General features: G+C 45.4%; 2 protein-coding genes across 4 annotated transcripts in view; one reads left to right on the top strand and one right to left on the bottom strand.

The window, feature by feature from the left end:
• Positions 1-10,608, bottom strand: part of GALNS (galactosamine (N-acetyl)-6-sulfatase) — a 38,086-nt gene extending 27,478 nt beyond the window's left edge. Inside the window, exons 1-5 of one of the 3 annotated variants that reach the window (XM_032957523.2) lie at positions 10,552-10,608; positions 7,828-7,932; positions 3,705-3,828; positions 2,996-3,070; positions 398-500 (exon numbers count right to left, since the gene is read on the bottom strand). In XM_032957523.2, coding sequence (XP_032813414.2) covers positions 398-500; positions 2,996-3,070; positions 3,705-3,828; positions 7,828-7,920 — 395 coding nt within the window. In that variant the 5' untranslated portion in view covers positions 7,921-7,932; positions 10,552-10,608. Of the gene's footprint in view, positions 1-397; positions 501-2,995; positions 3,071-3,704; positions 3,829-7,827; positions 7,933-10,418; positions 10,531-10,551 lie in introns of those variants that run through there. The other 2 variants (XM_032957522.2, XM_076068325.1) reach the window with 2 other exon arrangements.
• Positions 10,609-10,617: 9 nt separating this feature from the next.
• On the top strand, positions 10,618-20,886 carry TRAPPC2L (trafficking protein particle complex subunit 2L). The gene is made up of 5 exons (XM_032957524.2): positions 10,618-10,750; positions 12,886-13,058; positions 14,631-14,718; positions 18,205-18,284; positions 20,329-20,886. The coding sequence occupies exons 1-5, from the start codon at positions 10,718-10,720 to the stop codon at positions 20,372-20,374; spliced, it is 420 nt and encodes a 139-aa protein (XP_032813415.1). The 5' UTR covers positions 10,618-10,717; the 3' UTR covers positions 20,375-20,886.
• The last annotated feature ends 3,072 nt before the right edge of the window (positions 20,887-23,958 follow it).

The following is a 23,958-nucleotide window of genomic DNA, read 5'->3' as shown; positions in this document are numbered from 1 at the left end:
CAACTGAATGCAAATTTTTATGCTAATTCCTTTGTCAAGGCACCTTAATTCCTCTCACGCAAGCTTAAAGGTCGCGGTCTGAGCTTGGCTGTGTTCACTCCAGCGCTGTCCTCGAGACAGTCTGGTCCCTTCACCTGATGAAGGCCGCTTGTGTTGTGGCCGAAACGTCGTGATTTTTGTTGTTTTATTTTTTTACCTACGTGACTTTACCGAATAGAACCAAAGAGTATGGATCCTTGCAGTCACGAAAGCTTCCAATCTAGAAAGGAGTTTATTGTCAGGTGCCGCACGTCAATAGCCGCACTAAAGGCCACCAGGGGCAGCCAGTGGCCCGCGGGCCTTGAAATAAAGAACACTGCTCTAAACAAAATAAAATCATTGTGTGCTCATCACGTACCATTTCCCCACAATCTTGTTGATGTAGCCAGCACTCTGCAGCAGCTCTGGCAACAGCAGCTCAGAGTCAGGGATACCACCAACAATCTGCTGGGGAGTGTACGCTGCACGCATTCGCACACACAGAGTCAAGTCAAATCAAAGAATCTCCACGATGTGCGTGCAACAGAACAGGGCTCATATTTCTATTGGTGGCCCTGGCTGGGACAGTCGTGGCAATTGCGCATTCTGGTCGCAGGCAACAGGATCTCCACAGGACAACCAATGTCGAGTTCCCACAAAGTGGTACTCATTTAACCAACCCTTGAGGAAGTGACAGGCTGAGAAAAATCCCAATGCACGAGTTGAACCCAAATTGTAAAATTGCACGTGCTAACCACAGCATCATCTGGCCAGATACAAAAACACAAATACATAATGCCATACACAGTCCACAAACTGAGTATTCATAAAAAAGGTTTTTGGGTTAGATCGCGTTATTTATAAATGTGTCGCAACCCTCCATCACCCGACACGGCCAATCAGTAAAAATTGTGTCAAGTTAACAAAAGACGAAATAGTTCACTACTTTAGCCCAACATCATCGAGCAATTTGCCAGAATAGTGAAGCCCTCCACCTGCTCCCGGTCTTAAATAGAAAACATTCAAGAGAGCCTCTAGACTATGATACAGGAGGAACCTGTTTAAGATGCAAGGGTACATATATAATGCACGTGTATATTCTGCATGTACTTATATTTGATATTTTCATTCTTTTGTAATTACTGTATATGTGATTTTGTCTGCAGGCAGAGCCATGGTTTAAAGAGGGATATGAATCTGGTGCCTTCAGTTTGATTCCTGGTCATGGCTAAAACCAGTGGCAAGTGATATCTCTCCCTTTCAACAACCCTCACACTGACCAGCATGGTGCAGTCTGGGTAGACAGCCCCCATGACTGATAATACAATGTGGAGGGGGCCAGTATCCATCAGTGTACTGACCAACAGCTCTAAATTATCATAAAATTAGTGTAATTGCCCATCATATGACAGGTTTCATAACATTTTTAATTAATGAAAACGACTAAAACGTACAGATTTTATTTAATATTATTAAATAAAAAATGTCTCTATATATCACGTGTCCTGTAAATTGACGATAATCCCCCAAAAAAATTTTCCTTGAGGTGACTTTTGTTAAATCAGCACTTTGATGTTGGTTGGATTTGTGCATCTTGACAAAGCAACATAAACTAATAATTAGTTACAATTTTAATAAGCCTTTCATGAAAAGCAAAATATATATTTAAAACTGCATGAAAATCCACTTAGCCTACCCAGCGTTACACACAGTATAGTGTCAGGCATTAGGCACAGATCACCAAAACTACATGTATAATGATGTACCAATTATCATAGATTATTCAGTAAGCCGTAAATTATTTAGATAATTTTTCTCATAAAAATATCCAAATGATGAAGCCACTTTGTTGAGCTATCATTCGTGCCCAGGTCGCTTCTGGAAAATAAGTTAATACCTCAGTGGGCTTTTCCTGGCAGGATGAAGATGGTTTAGTTTAATCTGTATGCGTTTGGGTGCATTGTTAACCTTTCTTGTACTTTGCAGTAATATCGTGTTTTTGTAATGTTTATTGTTGAAATGTTCTTACCCGCCCCTGCTGGACATATGTGAAAAAAGAGCTTTACAGCTCATCAGATTCCTCGAGTGTAAAAATTCTGATTCTGTATTGGGGAAACTAGAGGTTCCTCGGCTGAAAAGCACCGACACAAGATGCAAGTGCCGATAGCAAGCACCAAATGTGGCCTGCACGGCAATTGTGCGGCATACACGCACGGCCACCTTTGTCTCTTCACACGTCGCACCCAATATGCAATTAAGGTCGCGTCAACCGAGGGGAAACTCCACGCCATGCTCAGATACCAGTTGCCACTGTCGCTGAGCATCGCGAGCAGCCATCGAACCACGGTTAATGGAAGTGCAGCGCGGTAAAGTAACCGCCACACAACCACTCCAAGAGCACACAAAGCACAATTAACAACAGGACTCGACACGTTCATCGATAACGCTGGAACTTAAAAGAAAAACATCATGTAGAACCGTTGACGTTTCAGGCAATGGTCTTTCTCCATGCGAAGGGGCCATCGTATAGTCTGCTCGTGCACCGCTGCCAATGCAGGATCACCAAAGTGATCAGTTTAATTTGACACAAGACCGAGTCAATTTGATGTTTGTATTCAACTCTCTGGCCAGGTGGTGCTGTGGTAAAGCACTCGGCTCGCAATGGGGAGTGTTTGAGTTCAAATCCTAAATAAAGATTTGAATTATGATCACAATTGTGGGTAAGTGAAGCCCGTCATCGCTCCGTGATCGAACAATGAGTACGACTTTGCAGAGCATGAACAGGCGGTGTCCTTGGGAAGAGCTGGCTCTGTCTAGAGAAACGCAGGATTTCCACCACGGCCTCAGTGCCACCTGCAGAGGTCAGCACCTACCTCTGCTCGATTTGACTGACAGTACCTTGCCCTCCTCCCCCCGCCTCAGAGCAGGGAAGGTGAGCGTTCACTGGGGAGCCACCGCGCCGTGCTGTGCGATTCACCATTGCGAGCGTGTGCGTTGGTCGTGTAGAAGCCATTTCGGATGGGCAGGCGGCCGGAGAGGAGTGAACTTCGCGCTGTGAGCCATAAACACCATCGGGTGGGGCGACGGCAAACGGCGTGTTAGCATTTGTGGCTCATTAGCCCGAGAAGAAAATGCCGAACAAGAAGGGTTAATAATGCCCATGTCTGAAGTGAACCCAAAGCACTGAAACATGGGTTTTCAGCCGTCCATGATGGAACCAAGTTCTCAACGATTGTAAACTGTCTCAGCCTGGTCCCCAGTGCCTGCGCACATTAAGTGAAGTTATAAAACTCTTCTATTCATTACCTCTGTGCCCTTTAATCTCAAACCGCTCTCATCTCCGCTCCAATAATGTAAAAAAAACACACTTTTTCAGAAGTACTTTCAATGCACATCACCCTCGTCACGTGTTACAATGCAGCAGCATTGTGCTGCTTTAGTAGCCTATTGTGCTGTGTTGCTGTGTACCCACGCCATTAATTAATGCCAATGTCTAAAGTGCCGTGGCATTGCAAGCCATTACAAGGGCACTGAACAAGCAACATTGCCACTGCCTTGCTGCTGTCATCTCTCCCAATTCAGCGAAATTTACAGGAGAGTGGCAAGGATGTTTGATCGGCGCATATTGTATTTAGCAACGAAGTAGAATGCGCGACAGGGTGAGCGTGTACACGAAGGCTGCGTACAGGGCGAGCAGAGCGGGTTGGCAGTGTAGAAATCCGGCAGCAGCATCCCCTCGGCCGCCATGCGGTCGAGGTTTGGGGTCTCCATGGTTGGGTTCCCAAACGCTCCCAGGTCTCCCCAGCCCATCTGCACAGAAGCAGCAGCAGCAGCAGCAAACCATAAAACAGACCGGCAGATGTGGCGAGCACAACCAACGTATCCCATGACACCCATCCGTCCGTAGTGCACTAAACTCGATCTTCATCAACAAACTCTTAACGGTTACAAAACCATCTTGCCTGCATCATCCTTGGCACCGGCCATCCTCGGCTTGAATCCCTCACCTCCTTCCACTCCCTCCACTGGCTTCTCTTTACCAGATGGGTAAGCTACGAGACCGCCCGCCTGTGCCACCATGCCTCTACTTTCAGTCGTCCACCTGCTGAGAAAGCATTTCGAGCTTTCAAGCTCACTGGAACCCTCCTGAAGTATTAAACTCAACTCAACTCCGGATCTCTCTTCGTTATCTCACCCTGCACTACAGCTCACGGTAGAACTTTGCAGTGCAACTCACAACCTCCTCCTCTCTACACCAAGGACTAGGGCCGTCACTGCCAGGAGTTGTTTCTCGATAGCAGCCCCCACCGTCTGGGATCACGTCCCGCTGCACATTCACAGCATTCAAACTACACCGACTTTTAAGAGACACTCAAAGGCCTTTCGAGCGAAACTGAGCTTGGCTCCGCACCTCTAGGGTCAAGGTTAATTATGTCTGTGAAATATTGTGCACGCTACAAACATACATGTTATTGTTATTAATGTTGTCCATTCAGGGATGCTCCTGTGGTGCATTGGTTAGTGCACTGGACAGTTCAATTCGATCCCCTGTGCAATGGCGGTCAAAACATTGGGGAAGTTTCCTCAATCGCCCCACCTCTGTCTTACCCATCAGTAGTTGCTACACTATTGGCAGTCACATTTGGTGGGATAAAGTGTGGGTGCTCCCACCTCCTCCAAGACGTCTGGCCAGCTTTGCAGAGTAGGCCAGATACCATCTCGTGTCTCTCTAGAGCTCCCTCTTGTGGGGGCCAATCTGCCAGCAGGGGCGTATGAAAGTAATTTCAGGGCTGTATCTTTCCCCTTTCATCTTTGGCCCACATCCATTCTTAAACATTTGAATTCACGTCAAAACTCTAAAAAAATCACACGTAGTCCTCACCTCTGATGAAATCAGTGAAGAACATTTCTCATAAGAACACTGAACAACGCGGGTGGGAAAGAGGGGATATGGGCAGTGGGGCAAGGGAGGTGGGGTGAGAGGAGGCTTCAGGAGCAGCCTCTGTCCAAGCTGTGTGTGAGCCTGTGTGTGAATGCATATGTCAGTACTATATGATATGGGAACGGTAGTCTTGCGGTGAGTGTGGTCTACTATGAACCCGTCGACCCGAGTTCGATTCCCGCTCATGGGCACTAGCAGTGACAGTAATCTGAATCGATCTTGGGCCTCCACTAGGTCGACTCAGCCTCAAATGAGTACCTGGTGCGATGTGTAAACATTGCCTCTAGGGAGACAAAGGTGGCCGGGCATGGTGCTGGCCACCCACCCCCTTGTGTGCCGTGCCGGCCTTCAGAGGTACTCGCTAACAGCACTTGCCCCAACAGTCCGTTAAGGCTACGGGGGGGATCTTTGCCTTTGTAAGTATGTATGCTTCTCTCGGAGTGATGGTGAGGAGGTTAGCGCACTGTGCTCCGAACCCAGCGACCTGAGTGTGTATTAATGCGTGTGTTTGAATGTGTCATAGTCTATTTAAGATCACTGGCTGTGCTTATTTAAATGTAGCATAACATATGTGTGTTTGACTTAAAGCTTTCGGGACTGCAGGAATTCATATTCTTGGGTCTTTCGGTAAAGTCACGTAGATAGGTTCAAAGAAAATAACAAAAATAACAAGGAAGACGACCGCTTGTGTCGTAGTTTTTTTTGTTATTTTCTTTGAGCCTATCTACGTGACTTTACCGAAAGACCCAATAATATGTGTTTGTTTAATGTACATGTATTATGTAAAAAAAAATGTTTTGATAAAAATAGGTTTTACCCTTTCTGGCAACAAGACAGGTGTTTAGATTTTGATTTAAAGCTTTCGTGAATGCAGGGATTCATATTCTTGGTTCTTTCTCTTCTACGTGACTTTACCGAGAGAACCAAGAATATAGGTGTTTAGATGTTAAAACACCAACCTGAAACCTTTTGCAAGGAAGCATGTCTGCCTTTTGGCGTCCTCTGGTCTAACAATGCTTGAGACGAGGCTCTAAAGAAAGCTATCTCTGGTGTGGACCAATCAGTTTCAAAGACAATGCATCATCATATACTATCAGAGCATGTTTTTTGTTTGCATGTTCACCACAAGTGTATGTGGTTAATGCAGACATGGATCCTTGCAAAAGGCTTCAGTTTGGTGTTTTAACATCTTAACACAACTGTTTTATTGCCAGAAAGGGTAAAACCTACTCTTATAGTTTGATACGTGCAAGGGAGGCCCCATGATGTATTTCTTTTTCATGTAATTATGTTAGAGGCAAAATACATTGGGGGCGAAAAAGCAAACTTTTATGTTTCCTTTGTGTGCTTAAAATTTTTAAAAACAAAAATGGAAAGTTCAGTCAGTTGAGCAGCTTGATATTGATCAAATCCAGGAGAGTTATAATAGATGTCCCAATTTATGATTGCAACATTAATCGCCACGTCGACCGATACCTCAATATTCTCTGGATATGCATGTCAGTCTATTTCTACAGCGTCTTGAGGAGCAGTTGCACTTGGCTGCACTGATAATCCAAACCGAATTGCAAAAGCACACATTTTTTTACACATTTCTGTGCTTTTGCCTTCAAGCACCTCAAAAGCGCTCAACATAACTTATGCAATAATAGGAATAGGTTTTACCCTTTAAACTGGCACAAAAACTGATACCTTTATTCAAGGCATCATGTTTGCAATAACCACAACACAAGCAGTCAAAATGCAAACAAAAAAGACAACTCTGATAAAAATATGCACTGTCCTTGAATTTGATTGGTCCACACCAGAGACAGCTTTTCTTAGAGCCTAGTCTCCATTGGTGTTGGACCAGAAGACGCCAAAAGGCGTACAGTTTTTGTGCCAGTTAAAAGGGTAAAACCTATTCCTATATCTTGTTACTGGCAAAGGAGGTCTCATAATGTTATGCAATAATATTTGTGTCTTCCCAACCAGACACCCTTTAACTGAAAGCTTTGGTGGACGTAAATACCTCGCCTTGCTTTCTATAGCTCAGCAGAGTTGCAGCGAGACACATCTCAAACACAAAGGCGTTCCGGAATTTTGGTCCTTCCACTGAAAAAGTTTGATCTCTGGTTCTTTTGAGACAATGCATTGGAAAAGAAATAAGTGCCAATCCCCCTGGAACCGAATTATTTGAGCATGTAAATTAGAAAAGCCTAAACATGATTCAGTAAGCCACACATGATCCTTCCAAGGTCGGTAAGATAAGTATCACTCCGAGAGATGTCAACCGAGACCTTTAGAATGTCCACAAATGACTGATTGGCCATCAATGATACTGAGCACGGGCTCACAGACAGGTGGGCGGCTGACTTCCCCACCCGTCCTTGCCCGTCATCTCCCCTGCCTCCGCTAAAGCCCACAGCTCAGGACCTTTATTTTTTTTCTTTATGACCGACTGCCTCTAGAAACACAATCACGCCGATTTTGTACGGCATCTCAAAATGCGGCCGCATTTACGCGCTACACGAATCCAAATTGTATCAGGCAGTTAACATCTCCCCACGCTGGCGAGATGTTAACTACCTCGCCGGATATGCAGGAGGTTTTAGGTTAGATCCCGACTGACACCTGGATATTTGGAGTTTGCATGTTTTCCCCGTGGTCGTGGTAGAGTATTTGGCTGCTATACATTTCCACACGATAAGCCACTTCATTGGGCTACCATTTGTGTCCAGGTCGCTTCTGAAAAATATCTATATAGCCCAGTGGGCCTTACCTGGTAAAATAAAAAATAGTTTAGTTTTTAGTTTAGATTAATTTTCATCTCAGCATGCGCGTGCCTGACCTGTGGTGTAATTGCTTGCCATAGGTACAGTACTCACGTCGTCCATCAGCATGATGATGATGTTGGGCTTGGAGCTGGATGCCAGACCCAAGCACAGCGAGCAAAGGAGCACAGCCACCACCCCACACATTGTGGCACGTCCCTGTGAATGGCAAGCACAGAAACAAACAGTTCAACTCTTGAGATGCGGAATCAGTATTGAGCCATCAATACTCTTATTCCACATTTATCTTCTCAGAGGGGGTCCCAGCATTGTGGAAATAACCTTGTCCTGTCAAGATACATATCCGTGGAATTTACTGAAAAATTTCGTGATGGAATTGCAACAACAAAAAAAGATATTGGGAGCTCCTAGAAGAAAACTGGCTAGGAAGTAACGGAGGTTGTTACGGATGGTTCAATTGTGGAGGATGGCAAGGGGGCTTGGTTATGGATACCGGCACTCGAGTGGCACCCAGAGGTCAGAGATGAAGTGGAAGACCTAACGCCGTACAGAGGTTAAAGTTTATTTTTTTTTACCGGGTGAGAACTCAAGAGCTAGGTAGTTTAATTTGCAAGAATTGACCAGGGTCGCCAAAAATGTACAGAATCAAACAGTACAGCCACGAAAAAAATAGAAATCAGAGCATAAGCAGCTGTTACATGAGAAAACGTGGTGTGACTGTGATCCTTAAACCCCCCCCCCCCCCCCAAGGTCGGGTGTCCGTTATGCAAGAACTGCGGTGATGGCAGAAGGAAGGAAGCGAGAACCACCCCCAACATTGCGAAGCTACGTCAAAGTGCACATTTTCACACAAAATATCAGACCGTTGGGGGGCAAGTGCTATTTGCGAGCACCTATGGAGGCCGGCATGGCACATTGGTGGTGAGAACCACGCCCGGCCGCCTTTGTCTCCCCAGTGTCGATGTTTATCACGCTACTCATTTAAGGCCGAGTCGACCTACACACCCACACAAGCGGACCACACTACACACACTACACACACACATTTCAGACGCCAGCGTGTCTCACAGCTATGGACCGTCCTCATCTGCACTGACAGATTCGAGCCAGTGGGTGGAAATTTCACATTCGTGTGGCGGCTGGGAAACCCAATTCTTCCACGGTCGATATACAATACGCATCTGCACAAGGCGACAACATACCCTACAAATGTAAGCAAAAAAGTGATTAACAACACACGGCGCCGTGTGTATAATAATAATTACATCTATATAGCAGCGCTGTTCATCAAGAATCTCAAAGCGCTGTACAGGACACAGCAACACCAGCAAACACTCGATATATATATAAAAATAATGAATACATTTTTTTTTAAAACAACAATAAAATAAATACAATTTTAATAATGGGAAGCGTATAAATAGGTTTGAAAGCGCAATTTAAAATGTCCACAGACTCAAGAGATCCCTCTGGTATTTCGTGGAAGAGTGTTCCATAGCCTGGGGGGCTACACGGGTAAAAATCTCGAGTCACCCCATAGGGGGCCATCCGTTTAGTAGGTTCGCAAAACTGTAAAAACTTGACCCCGCTCCCTGTACGCACGCGGACTTTTTACCCCCACCTGCGTACGTACGCCTGACCCCCCCCGAATCCTATAGAACGACCGATATTTAATCCACGCAGAAAGGATTAATAATATTAACGTGTTTAAGCAAACAGATAGTCCACCGCCGGCTGCATTAAATAATTAAGTTTCGTTCCTGCGGAGGGAGCTGGTAGGAACGTTGGGCTGCTCGGTCAATGGCCAGGGTCAACAACGGCGGCACCACGTGGTGTGTTCTGCAAATATGCCCGACTGTGAGGGCGGGCACAAGCCGGCGTGAGTAGGTTAAACGTTGAGTTTTATAAGGGGGGCACCACGGGGTGACCAGCCCCTCCCCACCCAGCCCCTCCCCACCCTCCCCTCTCCACCCAGCCCCACCCCTCCCACGACGGACGGACAGACACAATACTCCCCTGTGGGCTGGTGGTGTAACCAGGAGGTTCCTACACAGTAATAAAGTGTCTAGTGTCCGCTTGGTTCAAACGCCGACTGAACCCAGTCGAGCAGGTGACGTGTTATATAGATATAGGACTTCCGTCAACACGCGCAGTGTCAGGCTGAAGTGAGTGAATGAACAACAACCACAACAACCACAACAACAACCACAACAACAACCACGGAGTGAGTGAATGAACAACCACAACAACAACCACGGAGTGAATGAACAACAACCACAACAACCACGGAGTGAATGAACAACAACAACTACAGAGTGAGTGAATGAACAACAACCACAACAACAACTACAGAGTGAGTGAACGAACAACAACCACAACAACCACGGAGTGAATGAACAACAACAACTACAGAGTGAGTGAATGAACAACAACCACAACAACAACTACAGAGTGAGTGAACGAACAACAACCACAACAACCACGGAGTGAATGAACAACAACAACTACAGAGTGAGTGAACGAACAACAACCACAACAACCACGGAGTGAATGAACAACAACAACTACAGAGTGAGTGAACGAACAACAACCACAACAACCACGGAGTGAATGAACAACAACAACTACAGAGTGAGTGAACGAACAACAACCACAACAACCTCGGAGCGAACCGAGACACGCACACTCAACTCGCGCCACCGCTCCTCCACGATTCACCACCCGTAGATCCGCCGTCGGATCGATTCCACTACTACAACACTCAACCCCAACCTCGCCCACACCGAATCGATTCCAAGTTACGATTCGATAACTTACCCGCGGCTATGCACCACAAGTAATAATCGATCAGTTCATCGCGTGACAGGCGGGAACGATGCCCGTCGATTCTTAGCGCGTGACAGATCACGTGACGGTCGAGGCCACGCCCTCCCCCGGGTGACGTCACCGCGCGAAGGCGGAAGTGGAGGGAGGGCCCTCCAGCATGGCGGTGTGCGTGGCTGTAGTGGCGAAGGAGGTGGGAATCTCTGTTCTGACTCTCCTCTTTGCCCTGGAAAGCCTCGATCACTCGCTTGACTCTGGTTGTTCTTTCAGGGGGGTTCTGGCTATGTTCCCCACACACACACCATCCCCCCCCCCCGCCGCTGCAGTTAGGGGAGATATAATTGCTGTGCACTGTACCGTACGCGGTACTTTATTTCCATCCATGAGAGGGGTTGTTTTGTTTGTACAGCTCAGATCGCGTAAGCGTAAATGTTGCGACGTTAAACCCGCCACCGCCCGACACAGACACTTGGTAAAGGTTTGTCACGTAAACAAAACGTGGCCAATTCGTTGCTAGTACGCCACACCGGTTGTGTGTTGGGAGAGTGAACCTACCGCAACATTTACGAGCTCTAACCCCCCCCCAAAAAAAACCCACACCTCTGTTACGGATAACATTGGTCGCGAAAGTCGAGGACGTGCTGTCACTACCTGCCTTTCTTTCCCGCTGACTAATCTTGTGGCCATTTCTTTTGGTTTCAATTTTTTTTTTTTGCAAATTTGTGATCGCGTGACGCTTGCCCCTGCCTTTGCGAATCACGTCGCCGGGAGCCCTTTGGTGCTTCCTCCGCGTGCGGACTTGCTCGCGTCGGCTTCGATTTCAATGCCACGCAGTGTTCATCGGTGGTGGGTTGTTGGGTGGGGGTTGGCGAGCCGCCGGGAAATCGAATCGTGAAACTCTGCAACGACACAAAGCGACGAACGCTGGGCCGATCGATTCGGACCATGCGACGTTTATATTTGAAAAGGCAACGCGCAGCGCGTCGGTGTGTGTGCGTGCGTGCTGTGTGTTGCTCTTTTCGTTCTGCAGTGCCCCGTGGGTTTTTGTATGGAGCCGTTCTTGCCAGTAACGTCTTGTGAATCCCACACGAGTTGTTTTAGCGAGCCCTGGTTCACGTTCAGAACCCCAAAAAGGTCGAAACGTGTCCAGAGGTCCCCCTCCCCCTTGTTTAAAAGTTAAGGCCGCTGCATTAATATTGGTCTCTCAAGCCAAAACATAGACTCGTGCAACAAAACATCTTTATACGTGAAGGCAACGGAGGTACTGCTTGCCCGTGTTTGTTGAGGTAGTGGAAACCGTGGACATACCTGTCAAACCCTTATCAGTGCCCTACCTGAATTACAGATTCAGACCTTATTGGTCACCCCGTGCCCTTATACATCTCAACGTTCATCATACCAAGTCCCATTACAAGGGAGAAACACAAACAAATAGAACAATATTAAAATTTTGATTTAAAGCTTTCGTGACTGCAGTAATTCATATTCTTAGCTCTTTCGGTAAAGTCACGTTGAAGGGAAACAATAAAATAATAAAATATATTTCATTATTTTTAAATATATATATTTTATTGTTTCCCTTCAACGTGACTTTACCGAAAGAGCTAAGAATAAGAACAATATTTGTTTTGCCCGTATTGAAACGGCTGTACGGCTGAGTTTTCAGGTCCAGAAATGGCTGGATCTGAAAACTCATTTCCCCTGTGTACAAGAATATGGTGTATGCGTGTGGATTTTATTAAATATTGGTGCTCGTCACAACCCCCAAAACAAATGGGCTCATCGATAACCACCACCTGGGCTGCGTGTCCGACTTGGCTACATTCGAAACGAGTGTTGAAACTACGTTTAATACATAAAAGCATATAAATAACACTTTAAAGTTACGGTCTGGTGCATTCTATTTACAGAGCTCCGCTGTTGCTTCTGCCTCTGCACCTCTCGCGGGAGCGAAACCATAAATCTCTCTGGGCCTGACGTTGACGGCTTTGGCAGGTGTTCATCCAGCAGTGGATAGTTAATGGCTGCTCCTGATGATGATGATACTCTATTCACCTCAGAGGGTTGATGACGGGTAGATAATATTGGTGTTGTGGGAGGCAGCGTGAATGACGCCGTGTAAAAAGTTATTATTATTACTTGGGATGTGGTGGCTATAGGTTAGATGTTGTGATGTTATGGGTGAGGTTCGAAACCAGCGATGGTTTTGTTGCATAGATAAAGAAAATGGTTAGAAACCAGTGATGATGCTTTGTGGCATTCGACCTTTCCGCCGAACATCCTTAATGCGACGCTTACCCGTAATGCGTTTTAACGCGTCCATCGCAGAACTACCCGCTGTACATCCGCAACGCGCCGCCCAGCAACGAGCTCAAGTTCCACTACACGGTGCACACCTCGCTCGACGTGGTCGAGGAGAAGATGGCGGCGGCCGGGAAGTCTGCGGGAGACCTGCGGGAGCTCTACCTGGGGCTGCTGTACCCCACCGAGGACTACAAAGTGTATCCTGTCCTCCCTGCCTGGCCGCTCGCAAACCCAGAGGGGGAGGGGAGTCGGATCTGCAATATTGGCTTCCTGCTCATCGTCGACCCCCATGCGGGGAGGCAGATCTGCAAATTGGTTCCCTGCTCATTGACCCCCGAGGAGAAGTCGAATCTGGAAATTGGCTCTCTGCTCATCGACCCCCGAGGGGAGTCAGATCTGCTCATCACAATCTTTACGCTATCTTTATTCAGAATGTTTGTTTATGCTTGAGAAATCCGATGAGCTACAAAGCTCTTTTTCACACAGACGTCCAGTAGGGGCGCAGGGTTAGAGAGTTAGAGCAACAAACAATAAACGTATAGGTACGGTAATCAAATCAGGATAAATAATTATACTAAAACAAACGATTTTACTAGGTAAAGCCCACTGGGCTGTTATTTTTCAGAAGCGAAGTGGCTTCTGACTATCAGAAATGATTGGTCAACGAAGTGGCTTATCATGTGGAAATGTGGAGCAGTCAAATACTCTGAACGCATGTTTCTAAATGTGGAGGAAAAGACCGGAGGACCCGGAGAAAAATCTATGCGACCACAGGGAGAATATGCAAACTCCAAATATACAGGCGTCGGGGTCGGAATCGAGCCCACGACCTCTTGTGTACCAGGAGAGGAAGATAACATACGAGAAATCCGGTGGACATTCAATAATTCCACGATTCTGCGATTGGTGTTAGAAATACTTGCTTAACCTTGATTTAACCAAAAAAATAGGACATTGTTTTGCCTGGTTAACAGTCGGCACGTGTTGGTTACACGAGCCCCTACCGTTGGAATTTGACAATTTCACAGCTGACTCGGAAGGCCACCAAATGTGATGAGTCCGGCCCTGCAGTCGTTTGAATTGGGGGGGAACGCTTTGACTTAGGGTTAAAGTAAAGTTGGTGTTGGACGTAGTTCTGTGACGTGTGGTGCTGGGGTTGGAGCACCCCGTCAGACCGTGACTGAGGACTTCCTCGGATGCGCTCCGATGAGTAGCACTTTGTGGAAATTCAGCAGGAAATATCTATGAAGTGATATTTACTCTTTACCACGTGTCACCTTTCCTGTATAATTTGGAACTTATAATTTGGCCAAATTGTCTATATTTGATAAACCTCAAGACCGTCGGCAGAAATAGTCATTGTCGCATTGCTCGTTCAAGCGAAGAACATATACACACTTTGCTTTGTATATATATTTGGATTGTTTATTGTTATACTTATTGTTTAAATCTTGGGTGTCTCCTGGCTTAAACTAAACATGCAGCAGTGCTTACATCCGCACACAAATCTTGAGCCAGTGGTGGAAAATCAACATTCATTTGACTGGGGCCAGTCTCGTTTTGGTGGTTCCCGTTGACTTCACGAAGTGAAACTCATTTAGTTGACCGCCAATTTTGATTTAAACTGAAGATCTTCCGAGTGCAAATTCAGTGCTCTAACTGCAGTTGCCACTGTGTTACATGTTGTTGTGCGTCGAGCGGCAGTGCACGTTTCTATATCAGCTCCAACAGCAGTGCCATTTCAGTGTCACCTTCACCAGTGGTCTCAGATATGGCTACGTGACGAACACCAAAGTCAAGTTCGTCATCGTGGTCGACTCGTCAAACACGTCGCTCAGAGACAATGAAATCCGAAGTGTGGGTATCGCACCTGTTTGCGCACAGCACTTACTTCTGCATTTTTCAAGGCAGACCAAAGTGACCCTATCTTAGGGCTCTTGTGTAGGGCAGGCTGGGCTGCTCTGAGGGGTGTAATAGTGTCGGTACTGGGTGAGCACTGCCGAGATGATGGGTATCCTGAATTGAGTGCTTGGTTTTTAGTCACCCACGATTAAACCAAATTCTCAAGCGTAGCAAGTTGACAGCCTGATCATCAGTGACGACAAAACTACTAAACTTATTTATTTTACCAGGTAAGCCTACTGAGCTATGCATGTAATCCTCTGTTTACAAGTTTTTGTGGTACGCCATTTTGGAATAGCGCGCGCGCGCTTTGTATTTAGACGTTTTATTGACACGAGCGAGGCAATTTTCGGAATAACGTCATCCGCAAAGCGACGTACGCCACCATAGCCTGGCACCGTGACCCGCTGGCGTTGCCATCAGCCAGTGCGGCACGATAACTCGTGTGCGATACTGTACAGCATCTTGCCGCATGTACACCAATGTTCTTCCCTTTGTCTTGTGTCTCTCGAGAGAGAATCTGAAACAAACATTATTTTATATGTATAAGTATTATATGGTGTGTACATGTATTTTATTGATATGGGCTAGGATAATATCGGCGATTATGTCTGCGAGTGAAATTCCCGAACCCCCTCCTTTACCAATATTTATTATGGGAAAATTGCTTTGACATACAGTGAGGGAAAAAAAGTATTAGATCCCCTGCTGATTTTGTACGTTTTCCCACTGACAAAGAAATGATCAGTCTTTAATTGTAATGGTAGGTTTATTTGAACAGTGAGAGACGGAATAACTACAACAAAATCCAGAAAAACGCATGTCAAAAATGTTATGAATTGATTTGCATTTTAATGAGGGAAATAAGTATTTGACCCCTCTGCAAAACATGACTTAGTACTTGGTAGCAAAACCCTTGTTGGCAATCACAGAGGTCAGACGTTTCTTGTAGTTGGCCACCAGGTTTGCACACATCTCAGGAGGGATTTTGTCCCACTCTTTGCAGATTTTCCCCAAGTCAGTAAGGTTTCGATGCTCACGTTTGGCAACTCGAACCTTCAGCTCCCTCTACAGATTTTCTATGGGATTAAGGTCTGCAGACTGGCTAGGCCCACTCCAGGACCTTAATGTGCTTCTTCTTGAGCCACTCCTTTGTTGCCTTGGCCGTGTGTTTTGGGTAATTTTCATGCTGGAATACCCATCCACGACCCATTTTCAATGCCCTGGCTGAGGGAATGAGGTTCTCACCCAAGCTTTGACAGTACATGGCCCCGTCCATCGTCCCTTTGATGCGGTGAAGTTGTCCTGTCCCCTTAGCAGAAAAACACCCCCAAAGCATTATGTTTCCACCTCCATGTTTGACGGTGGGGATGGTGTTCTTGGGGTCATAGGCAGCATTCCTCCTCCTCCAAACACGGCGAGTTGAGTTGATGCCAAAGAGCTCCATTTTGGTCTTATCTGACCACAACACTTTCACCCAGTTGTCCTCTGAATCATTCATATGTTCATTTGCAAACTTCAGACGGGCATGTATATGTGCTTTCTTGAGCAGGGGGACCTTGCGGGCGCTGCGGGATTTCAGTCCTTCACGGCGGAGTGTGTTACCAATTGTTTTCTTGGTGACTATGGTCCCAGCTGCCTTGAGATCATTGACAAAATCCTCCCATGTAGTTCTGGGCTGATTCCTCACCGTTCTCATGATCATTGCAACTCCACGAGGTGAGATCTTGCATGGAGCCCCAGGCCGAGGGAGATTGACAGTTCTTTTGTGTTTCTTCCATTTGCGAATAATCGCACCAACTGTTGTCACCTTCTCACCAAGCTGCTTGGCAATGGTCTTGAAGCCCATTCCAGCCTTGTGTAGGTCTACAATCTTGTGCCTGACATCCTTGGAGAGCTCTTTAGTCTTGGCCATGGTGGAGAGTTTGGAATCTGATTTATTGATTGCTTATGTGGACAGGTGTCTTTTATACAGGTAACAAGCTGAGATTAGGAGCACTTCCTTTAAGAGTGTGCTCCTAATCTCAGCTCGTTACCTGTATAAAAGACACCTGGGAGCCAGAAATCTTTCTGATTGAGAGGGGGTCAAATACTTATTTCCCTCATTAAAATGCAAATCAATTTATAACATTTTTGACATGCGTTTTTCTGGATTTTTGTTATTCTGTCTCTCACTGTCCAAATAAACTTACCATTAAAATTATAGACTGATCATTTCTTAGTCAGTGGGCAAACGTACAAAATCAGCAGGGGATCGAATACTTTTTTCCCTCGCTGTACGCGATTTTGAGATGCACGCACTTTTCCAGGAAGGCATCTATCGCATATGTCAAGGAGAGCCTGTATAGCTCTTTTTCAGAAGCATCCTGGCCACAAATGACAAATAAATGAAGTGCCTTATGTGGAAATTTATAGCAGCCAAATGCTCTAAATGCATGTTTCTTAATGTGGAGGGAAAAAACAGAGGACCTATGTATAAAAATGCACGTGACCACGGGGAGAACATGCAAACTCCAAATATACAGGGGTCATGATTGTAATGGAACCCACAACCTGCATGCCAGGCGATGTAGTTACCATCTTGCCACCGCGGTGCCCAAAAACATTTCTTAACAAATCTTGACTTAAAGCTTTCGTGACTGCAGGAATTCATACTCTTTGGGTCTTTCAGTAAAGTCACGTAGATAGAAAAATAATAAATAAATCACGATGTTTCGATCGCAACACAAGCAATATTTTTTCTCCTTCCTCGGCAGTTTGCCTGCTGTTATTTTTTCACCTGAAGACGATTGCTTGTGTTGCGATCGAAACGGCATTTTTTTTCTTCTATCTACGTGACTTTACCGAAAGACCCAAAGAGTATTTCTTCACAAGTTTGAAGTCACTTGTGTGGACATGTTGACACATTCCAACTCGGGGGGAGGAATAAAATGTGTTCTTATTGGGATGCGGCAAACTCTGTGAGTGTACAAAAAAGATGCACCGCCGCTTGTGAGTGAATTATTTTATTGAAGTCACTTCGTGTTAGTCCTTACAATTATTTGTGGCCAGTTTATGCATTCAACAACATCTCTTCCCACTAACCAATTATAATTGTATATGGTCCAGAGGTCTTATGGGCTGAGACCTCCAGAGGTCTTATGGGCTGAGACCTCAACAAACCAGGAGAGGGCTGTGAGTAGCCATTTGGGGGGAGGAGGGGGGTGATAATATCTCCCATTGCGGTATAGTAATACCCGAAATTGTGAAGAGTTGTGAAAGGGTTCCAGAGGTTGGCATTGAACTGATCGTAAACATGTAATGATGCGTGCACAGTTCATTGCAAAACAAGTCCTGTGTTGGCCACACTTGAATAACGCTGGTGACCCTTCAACCTGTGCGCAAGCTTTGTGCTGGCCGCACGTTAACACTGCTGTGACCGCATTGTCCTGTGACGCGCAGATGTTTCGTAAGCTGCACACGGCCTTCACAGACGTCATGTGCAACCCTTTCTACAATCCCGGCGATCCCATCCAGTCCACGTGAGAACACCAACATTGCCACACCGCTTACATCTGCCGTTGCTACCAACGAACCGCCAACACCTCGCTGATCTCGTCAAGGAGCGTCAACCAGCACGCGAGCTCCGGTCTTCCTCGCAGCAGCGGCTCTTGGCAGCTGGCCAGCGAACAAAGACGGCGGGTCGCCGCATCGCGAGCTTTCAGACGCGCTTCTCTGGCCGTCTGGAACGCTCTTCCGATAGTAGGAAGCCACTGGAGCTATGCACTTTTAAAGCAAGATTGAAAACTTAATTAAATTTAGAACTGCCTTTTGTGTTTCGTTTGTTGTCCTTCCCCATATTTTTTTTTTATATTAGCACAGTTGGCTACGTACGGTGCGAAAGAAGTTCAACATACATACAACCGGTGCGAGAATTAAACCCAAGACCAATTGGTGCCTTCTCACCATTTCAATGACTTACATTTACACATGCGTGTGTATGGCCCCTATGGTGCAATCAAGAATATATACCGCACTGAATGATAGAATCAGTCTTGACCACATTTTTGTCTAAACATACGGATCGAAAAAAAAAATTTGCACGCACAATTTTGATTCATGTGTTGTGAGTGTAATAATGTATGGTCTCTACCTTAATGAACCTGTATCTACAACGAATGTGACATGTCTGTTTAATCACAGCGCACACATCCGGTCACCAATCATTGCACAGGCAAACCAGCGCGCTCGCAAGAAAATGTTGCAAGCTTCTCAAAAGGGGGCAAAGTACCAGCTCCCAATGAGCATGAGGACTGTGCTCATCTCTGTTGCAACCACATTCTCATGAGTGGTCCGTTTGCAAACCACAGGATGACCATGGTTAATTTGAAACAAAGTGGCACTCATTTCATTGACCTTGCAGAGAGGATGATGATGAGCTTAGTTGACCCCTGATCTGGAATTGCTCCCCATCGCCTTCTGACTGGCGCCCTGACCAGTTTTACAAAGACAGTGAACGTGGTCCCTTGGAAACTGTAACGAAATGAGGACGGTTACTGTGGTTGGCTGATTTTAGATCTTGAAGGAGCTATTTTGTGTGTAATCGTTCATTCAGTTAACTAGGGGAATTTCAACAAAGCCCCTTGTGCCTCCAGGCATGGAAATTCTAAGTCGGTTATTGGAATGTCTTATCCACGTCCGATTAGCACGGTTGACGACGTACGGTGCGAAAGAAGTACAATGAACACGCCTGCATTTCAGTGTAGCCGACTTTTCTTGGTAAAATAAAAATCTTCATGAGTGAATAATTCCCACCATCAGCCTTGCGTGACATTGAAGGATTACCCTACGATGCTGTGCAACTTAAAGATCTTCAGTATTATTGACTAGTTCATAAAGCCTGTCTTTGCCAGGCAAAAGTTTTTAATAGATATAATCATTAACCTGATGTGATATTTTGACAGTTTTTATATATGAGCAGACATGAACAACTACTCCAAAAATGTGTATTTCTCCGCAAAAATAACACATTGTTGACGACTTGATTCAACTTTTTTTTATTTAAAGACGTACCCATTGGGAACGACTGAATTTAAAGATTGTTATTTTTTTATTAGAAAGAACAGAAATTAATTAACTTAATACTTTGAGGGGAAACTCCTATCTTTACTGTTTTCGAATTATTCAGATTTGAAGATAAAATGGTTTTTCTACAATTGAAAACCGCTTGAATCCGTAATATCTCAAAAACATAAAATATAAAGCTCGCTTTAATTGTATTTGCTGTTTTACAGTTTATCAAACTAAAAAAAAACGCAATCTTATATTTTAAACGGTTTGTGAATGACACACACAAGCATGTTTATAGGGCACTTAAAATCGAGATTTTGGGGGCCTTAAAATGGAAAAACTCGGATTTTCAGAATTTTGCTGTTTGTGTCCTAAAAGCTACCAATTTACCAAATTTCAGCTTTCTGCCTTGTCGGGAAGTACCCTGGAGGTTTTTGAGACATCCAGGTTGAGGTATTTATTCATATGGAATATAGCGAAATTTTACAGGAATAATTTTCTGTGTTTTTCTTTCAGAGCCTTCAACAATGTGGTCACGTCAATGATGATGCAAGCCAGCTGAAGATGCTGCCAAGAAAAGCACAGTGTGGCTTTTGTGTGTGCGAGTTCCGTATACGTCTTTGTCGCAGTGCTTGAGTGCATTTGTGTCAATAAATGTGTGTGTTGGTGTATACATGCATTTGCTTGCTGTATAGGAATGTATAAATGAACGATTGTGCTTGCTGTATTCCTCGCCAGAGGTAATTGGTTGTCTGATTGGTGAGAAAGGCAACTGGGCATGCATAGCGCTGGCCCATCTACTTAATTTGTGCTATACTGATTTAGTAAGTGCTTGTCAACTGCACTTACTCTCGCATTTTCAGGCCAATTTGAAGATTATTTTATTATGCATGCATATGTGTACTGGTGTGTGCATTTACACACACGCCTCGTCTTTATAAATATTTGACCTTGAAACGCAAATTTGGTCATGTAAACATTTACACCACAAGATGTGCTTATTGGTTTTGAATGCTGTTCGTTGACGATTTCCTGTAAATAAATAAAAAAATATCTTACGTGTTGAATCTCAAATTGTGTAATGTGTGCTTTTATTCGCACTGCATGTTTTGTATATGAGCCTTTTCAATCATTGATATTAACAATAATATCTGCCGATATATATTTTAATAATAAAGGAAATAATGCATAAAAACACAAACCCAAAAACACGCAAACAGATGGAGATCATAAACAGGCCATTAATGAATAAAGAAATAATAAAACTCGAGGCGAGGATGTTAGCAGCTATCTGCGAAGATCTCCAGATGAACAAGAGTTTGACGTGCCCTAAGGGAGGTCATGCAGAGGGACGCCCTCCGCAAGCCAGAAACGAGGACGCCCACGGGTTACACCATATATTTTTTGTCATTAAAACAACGGTTAAAATTTAAAATGCAATAACAAGAATAAGCCAAAGTTAGCGGTCCTCATGCTCACTCCAATTAAGACCAGGCCACCAGATACATCAGTGAATTATTATCCAATAATTAATTCGCTATCAAATGATTTTCACCTTTAATACTTTTACTGTTAAAACAAAGCTTGGAGACAAAATACAGAGTCACATCAAAGGTTTTCGAGAAGGAATGAGACAACGGGCAAACTTGTGAAAGAGTTTAAACAATATCCCAAGCAACCCCGACCACCTTTGTCTCTCTCGCAGCGCGGAGAAGCAGGAATCACACCTTATCACAAGGGGCCATCTGGAGCTAGCCAGACGGATTAATGAGAAAACACAACAGCCAGCGAGTACGTTTTTAAGTTAAAGAAGTGGCTACACATCAGTCACACGTAAAATTAAGAATAACGTGTTCACCTTACACGACATTCCATTATAGAACCTTACAGAACCAAGGGATATGGATTCCAACAATCAAGAAACGGACCCCTTAAACTCAGGATGAAAATTGTTTTTCTTCTTAATAATTCCATCATAACAATGCGAACCTCGGTAAACCGAGAGGGGTGTCGGGAGGACGTAGTTACAAACACGAGTCTTGGCGAACATGGGACCAAATGGTATTTGAGAAATATAAAGTCGAAAGTATAAAGAGATAGGCGCTCTCGACCACCTTTGTCTCTCCCGCAGAGCGCGAGAGAGGAATTTCACGCCAGGGCAAACAGATCGTTATCGCAGGAGCCATCTGTACACACACGAACTCACACACACACAGACCACGCCCCCCCTTTTCCACTGCGCGGAGAGAATTGTCCTTGAATATAACGGACAGCCGCATTTTCAAAAAGTCAACAGTTAAGTCAGTCAAGACAGATCAGCGAGTCAAGACGTCCACAGGACGAGCAGTCGCATGGAGCGGCTGGCTCCGAGCCTCGCTGAGTAGCGAGGATCGCTGAGTCGCGATGTATCAACAAAAGTGAGTCATACAGCAGTGGAGAGAAACTGCTGTCAGCGAACCAGCGCGGGCGCGTTCGCGCACTTCAACAGAGAGAGAGAGCACGTGCGACTCAACTCACTCAACAGAAGAAAAAGCTTGCCCAGCCGCCAGCAAAGTACCAGCGAATCGGCGCTGAGAGCGCTCGAGCATCTCCACAGAGAAAGCACGTGCAACGTGGCTCAACCAGCAGCGGAAAAGCACGAGCAGCCGCCAACAACTTCAGCAAACCAGCGACCAAGCGCGTGCGACTTGAGCTCATACAGCAGTGGAGGAAACCTGCTGTCAGAGAGCCGCCAACAGCCTCAACAAAGAGAGCGCGTGCGACTCGGCTCACTCAGCAGAAGAAAAACTTGACCTGTCGCCCGCGGGCGCAGCGTCAGATACTACAGCAGCGGAAAGGGCGCGGCCAGCAACGCCAAGCAAGAGCGTGCAGCAGCTCAGCCAGCAGTGGAGAGAAACTGCTGTCAGAGAACCAGCACGGGCGCGTTCGCGCATCTTCAAGGAGAGGGAGCGCGCGCCACCAGCGTGCCATCAGCGCCAGCATCAGCACCAGTGCGTGCCAACAGCGTGCCATCAGCACCAGCATCAGCACCAGCGCGTGCCAACAGTGCGCCACCAGCGTGCCACCAGCACCAGCGCGTGCCAACAGCGTGCCACCAGCGTGCCACAGCGCGCAACTTCGCGTCACCAGGGCTGAGAGGGCAGCGGCCCTGCAACTCAACACCCATCAGCGCGACGACGGCGAGCGTCGTGCTGACTCATCCAGCCAGCGGTGGACAGAAACTGGCAGTCGTTCGTATGCCCCCCCCCACACCCTCCCCCCCCCCTCCTCACTCCCCCACCGCTACATAACGAACAAACATTTTTTTTGACAAGGAAATCAACCTAGGCGTTTGCTCAACGCAAGAAATCAACAACGCTCCCATTAAACATACAAGACTCATGATAACTGCGTCAACTATTAGCTGATAACGAAAAACATCGCCACCCATTGAGTTATGTTGATGAGGCAATCAGAATTATTTCAGTCGAACGCTTTAATTGCATAATCGTTGATGAATCAATGAACGAACGTCGCCGTGGTACTGTGCTGACGATTTCAAGCATAATCATTTGGCATATCAGAATGTTCTTAGTTTTTTCGGTAAAGTCACGTTGAAGAGAAACAACAAAATAATAAAATATATATAAACAATAAAAAATTATCACGACGTTTCGACCATAACTCAAACGGTCATCTTCAGGTGTGTTGGTTTGCATAAATTTATGATGACCGTTTGAGTTATGGTCGAAACGTCGTGAGATTTTTTTTATTGTTTTATATATTTTATTATTTTGTTGTTTCTCTTCAACGTGACTTTACCGAAAAAACTAAGAATATGAATTACTGCAGTCACGAAAGCTTTAAATCAAAAATATCAGAATGTGTTAAGGATTGGATACGAATCAAAGACCGAGTGCCGTCTTGTGTAATAATTCAAGTATACGAATTTGCATATAATAGAGTTAAGGTTTGATAGAATAGTTATGCATGTTTAATCTCTCTCTCAACAACCGATTGATTGCGTTACGCGTCGGGAATTAACCACAGGTGCCGCTATCGAGGTGAAACAACGCAATCGTGATGGTATCATGTTAACGCTGTGTTGAAATTCCAAAATCCCGAGATTGAGTTTTCATATTATCCAAAAATTAAAGTTAGCTAGAA

Source organism: Petromyzon marinus, chromosome 20 (genome assembly GCF_048934315.1).
Source record: "Petromyzon marinus isolate PM22_M1 ecotype Great Lakes invasive population chromosome 20, UKy_Petmar_22M1.pri1.0, whole genome shotgun sequence".
NCBI lineage: Eukaryota > Metazoa > Chordata > Hyperoartia > Petromyzontiformes > Petromyzontidae > Petromyzon > Petromyzon marinus.
This window is presented reverse-complemented; position numbering and strand designations above follow the sequence as displayed.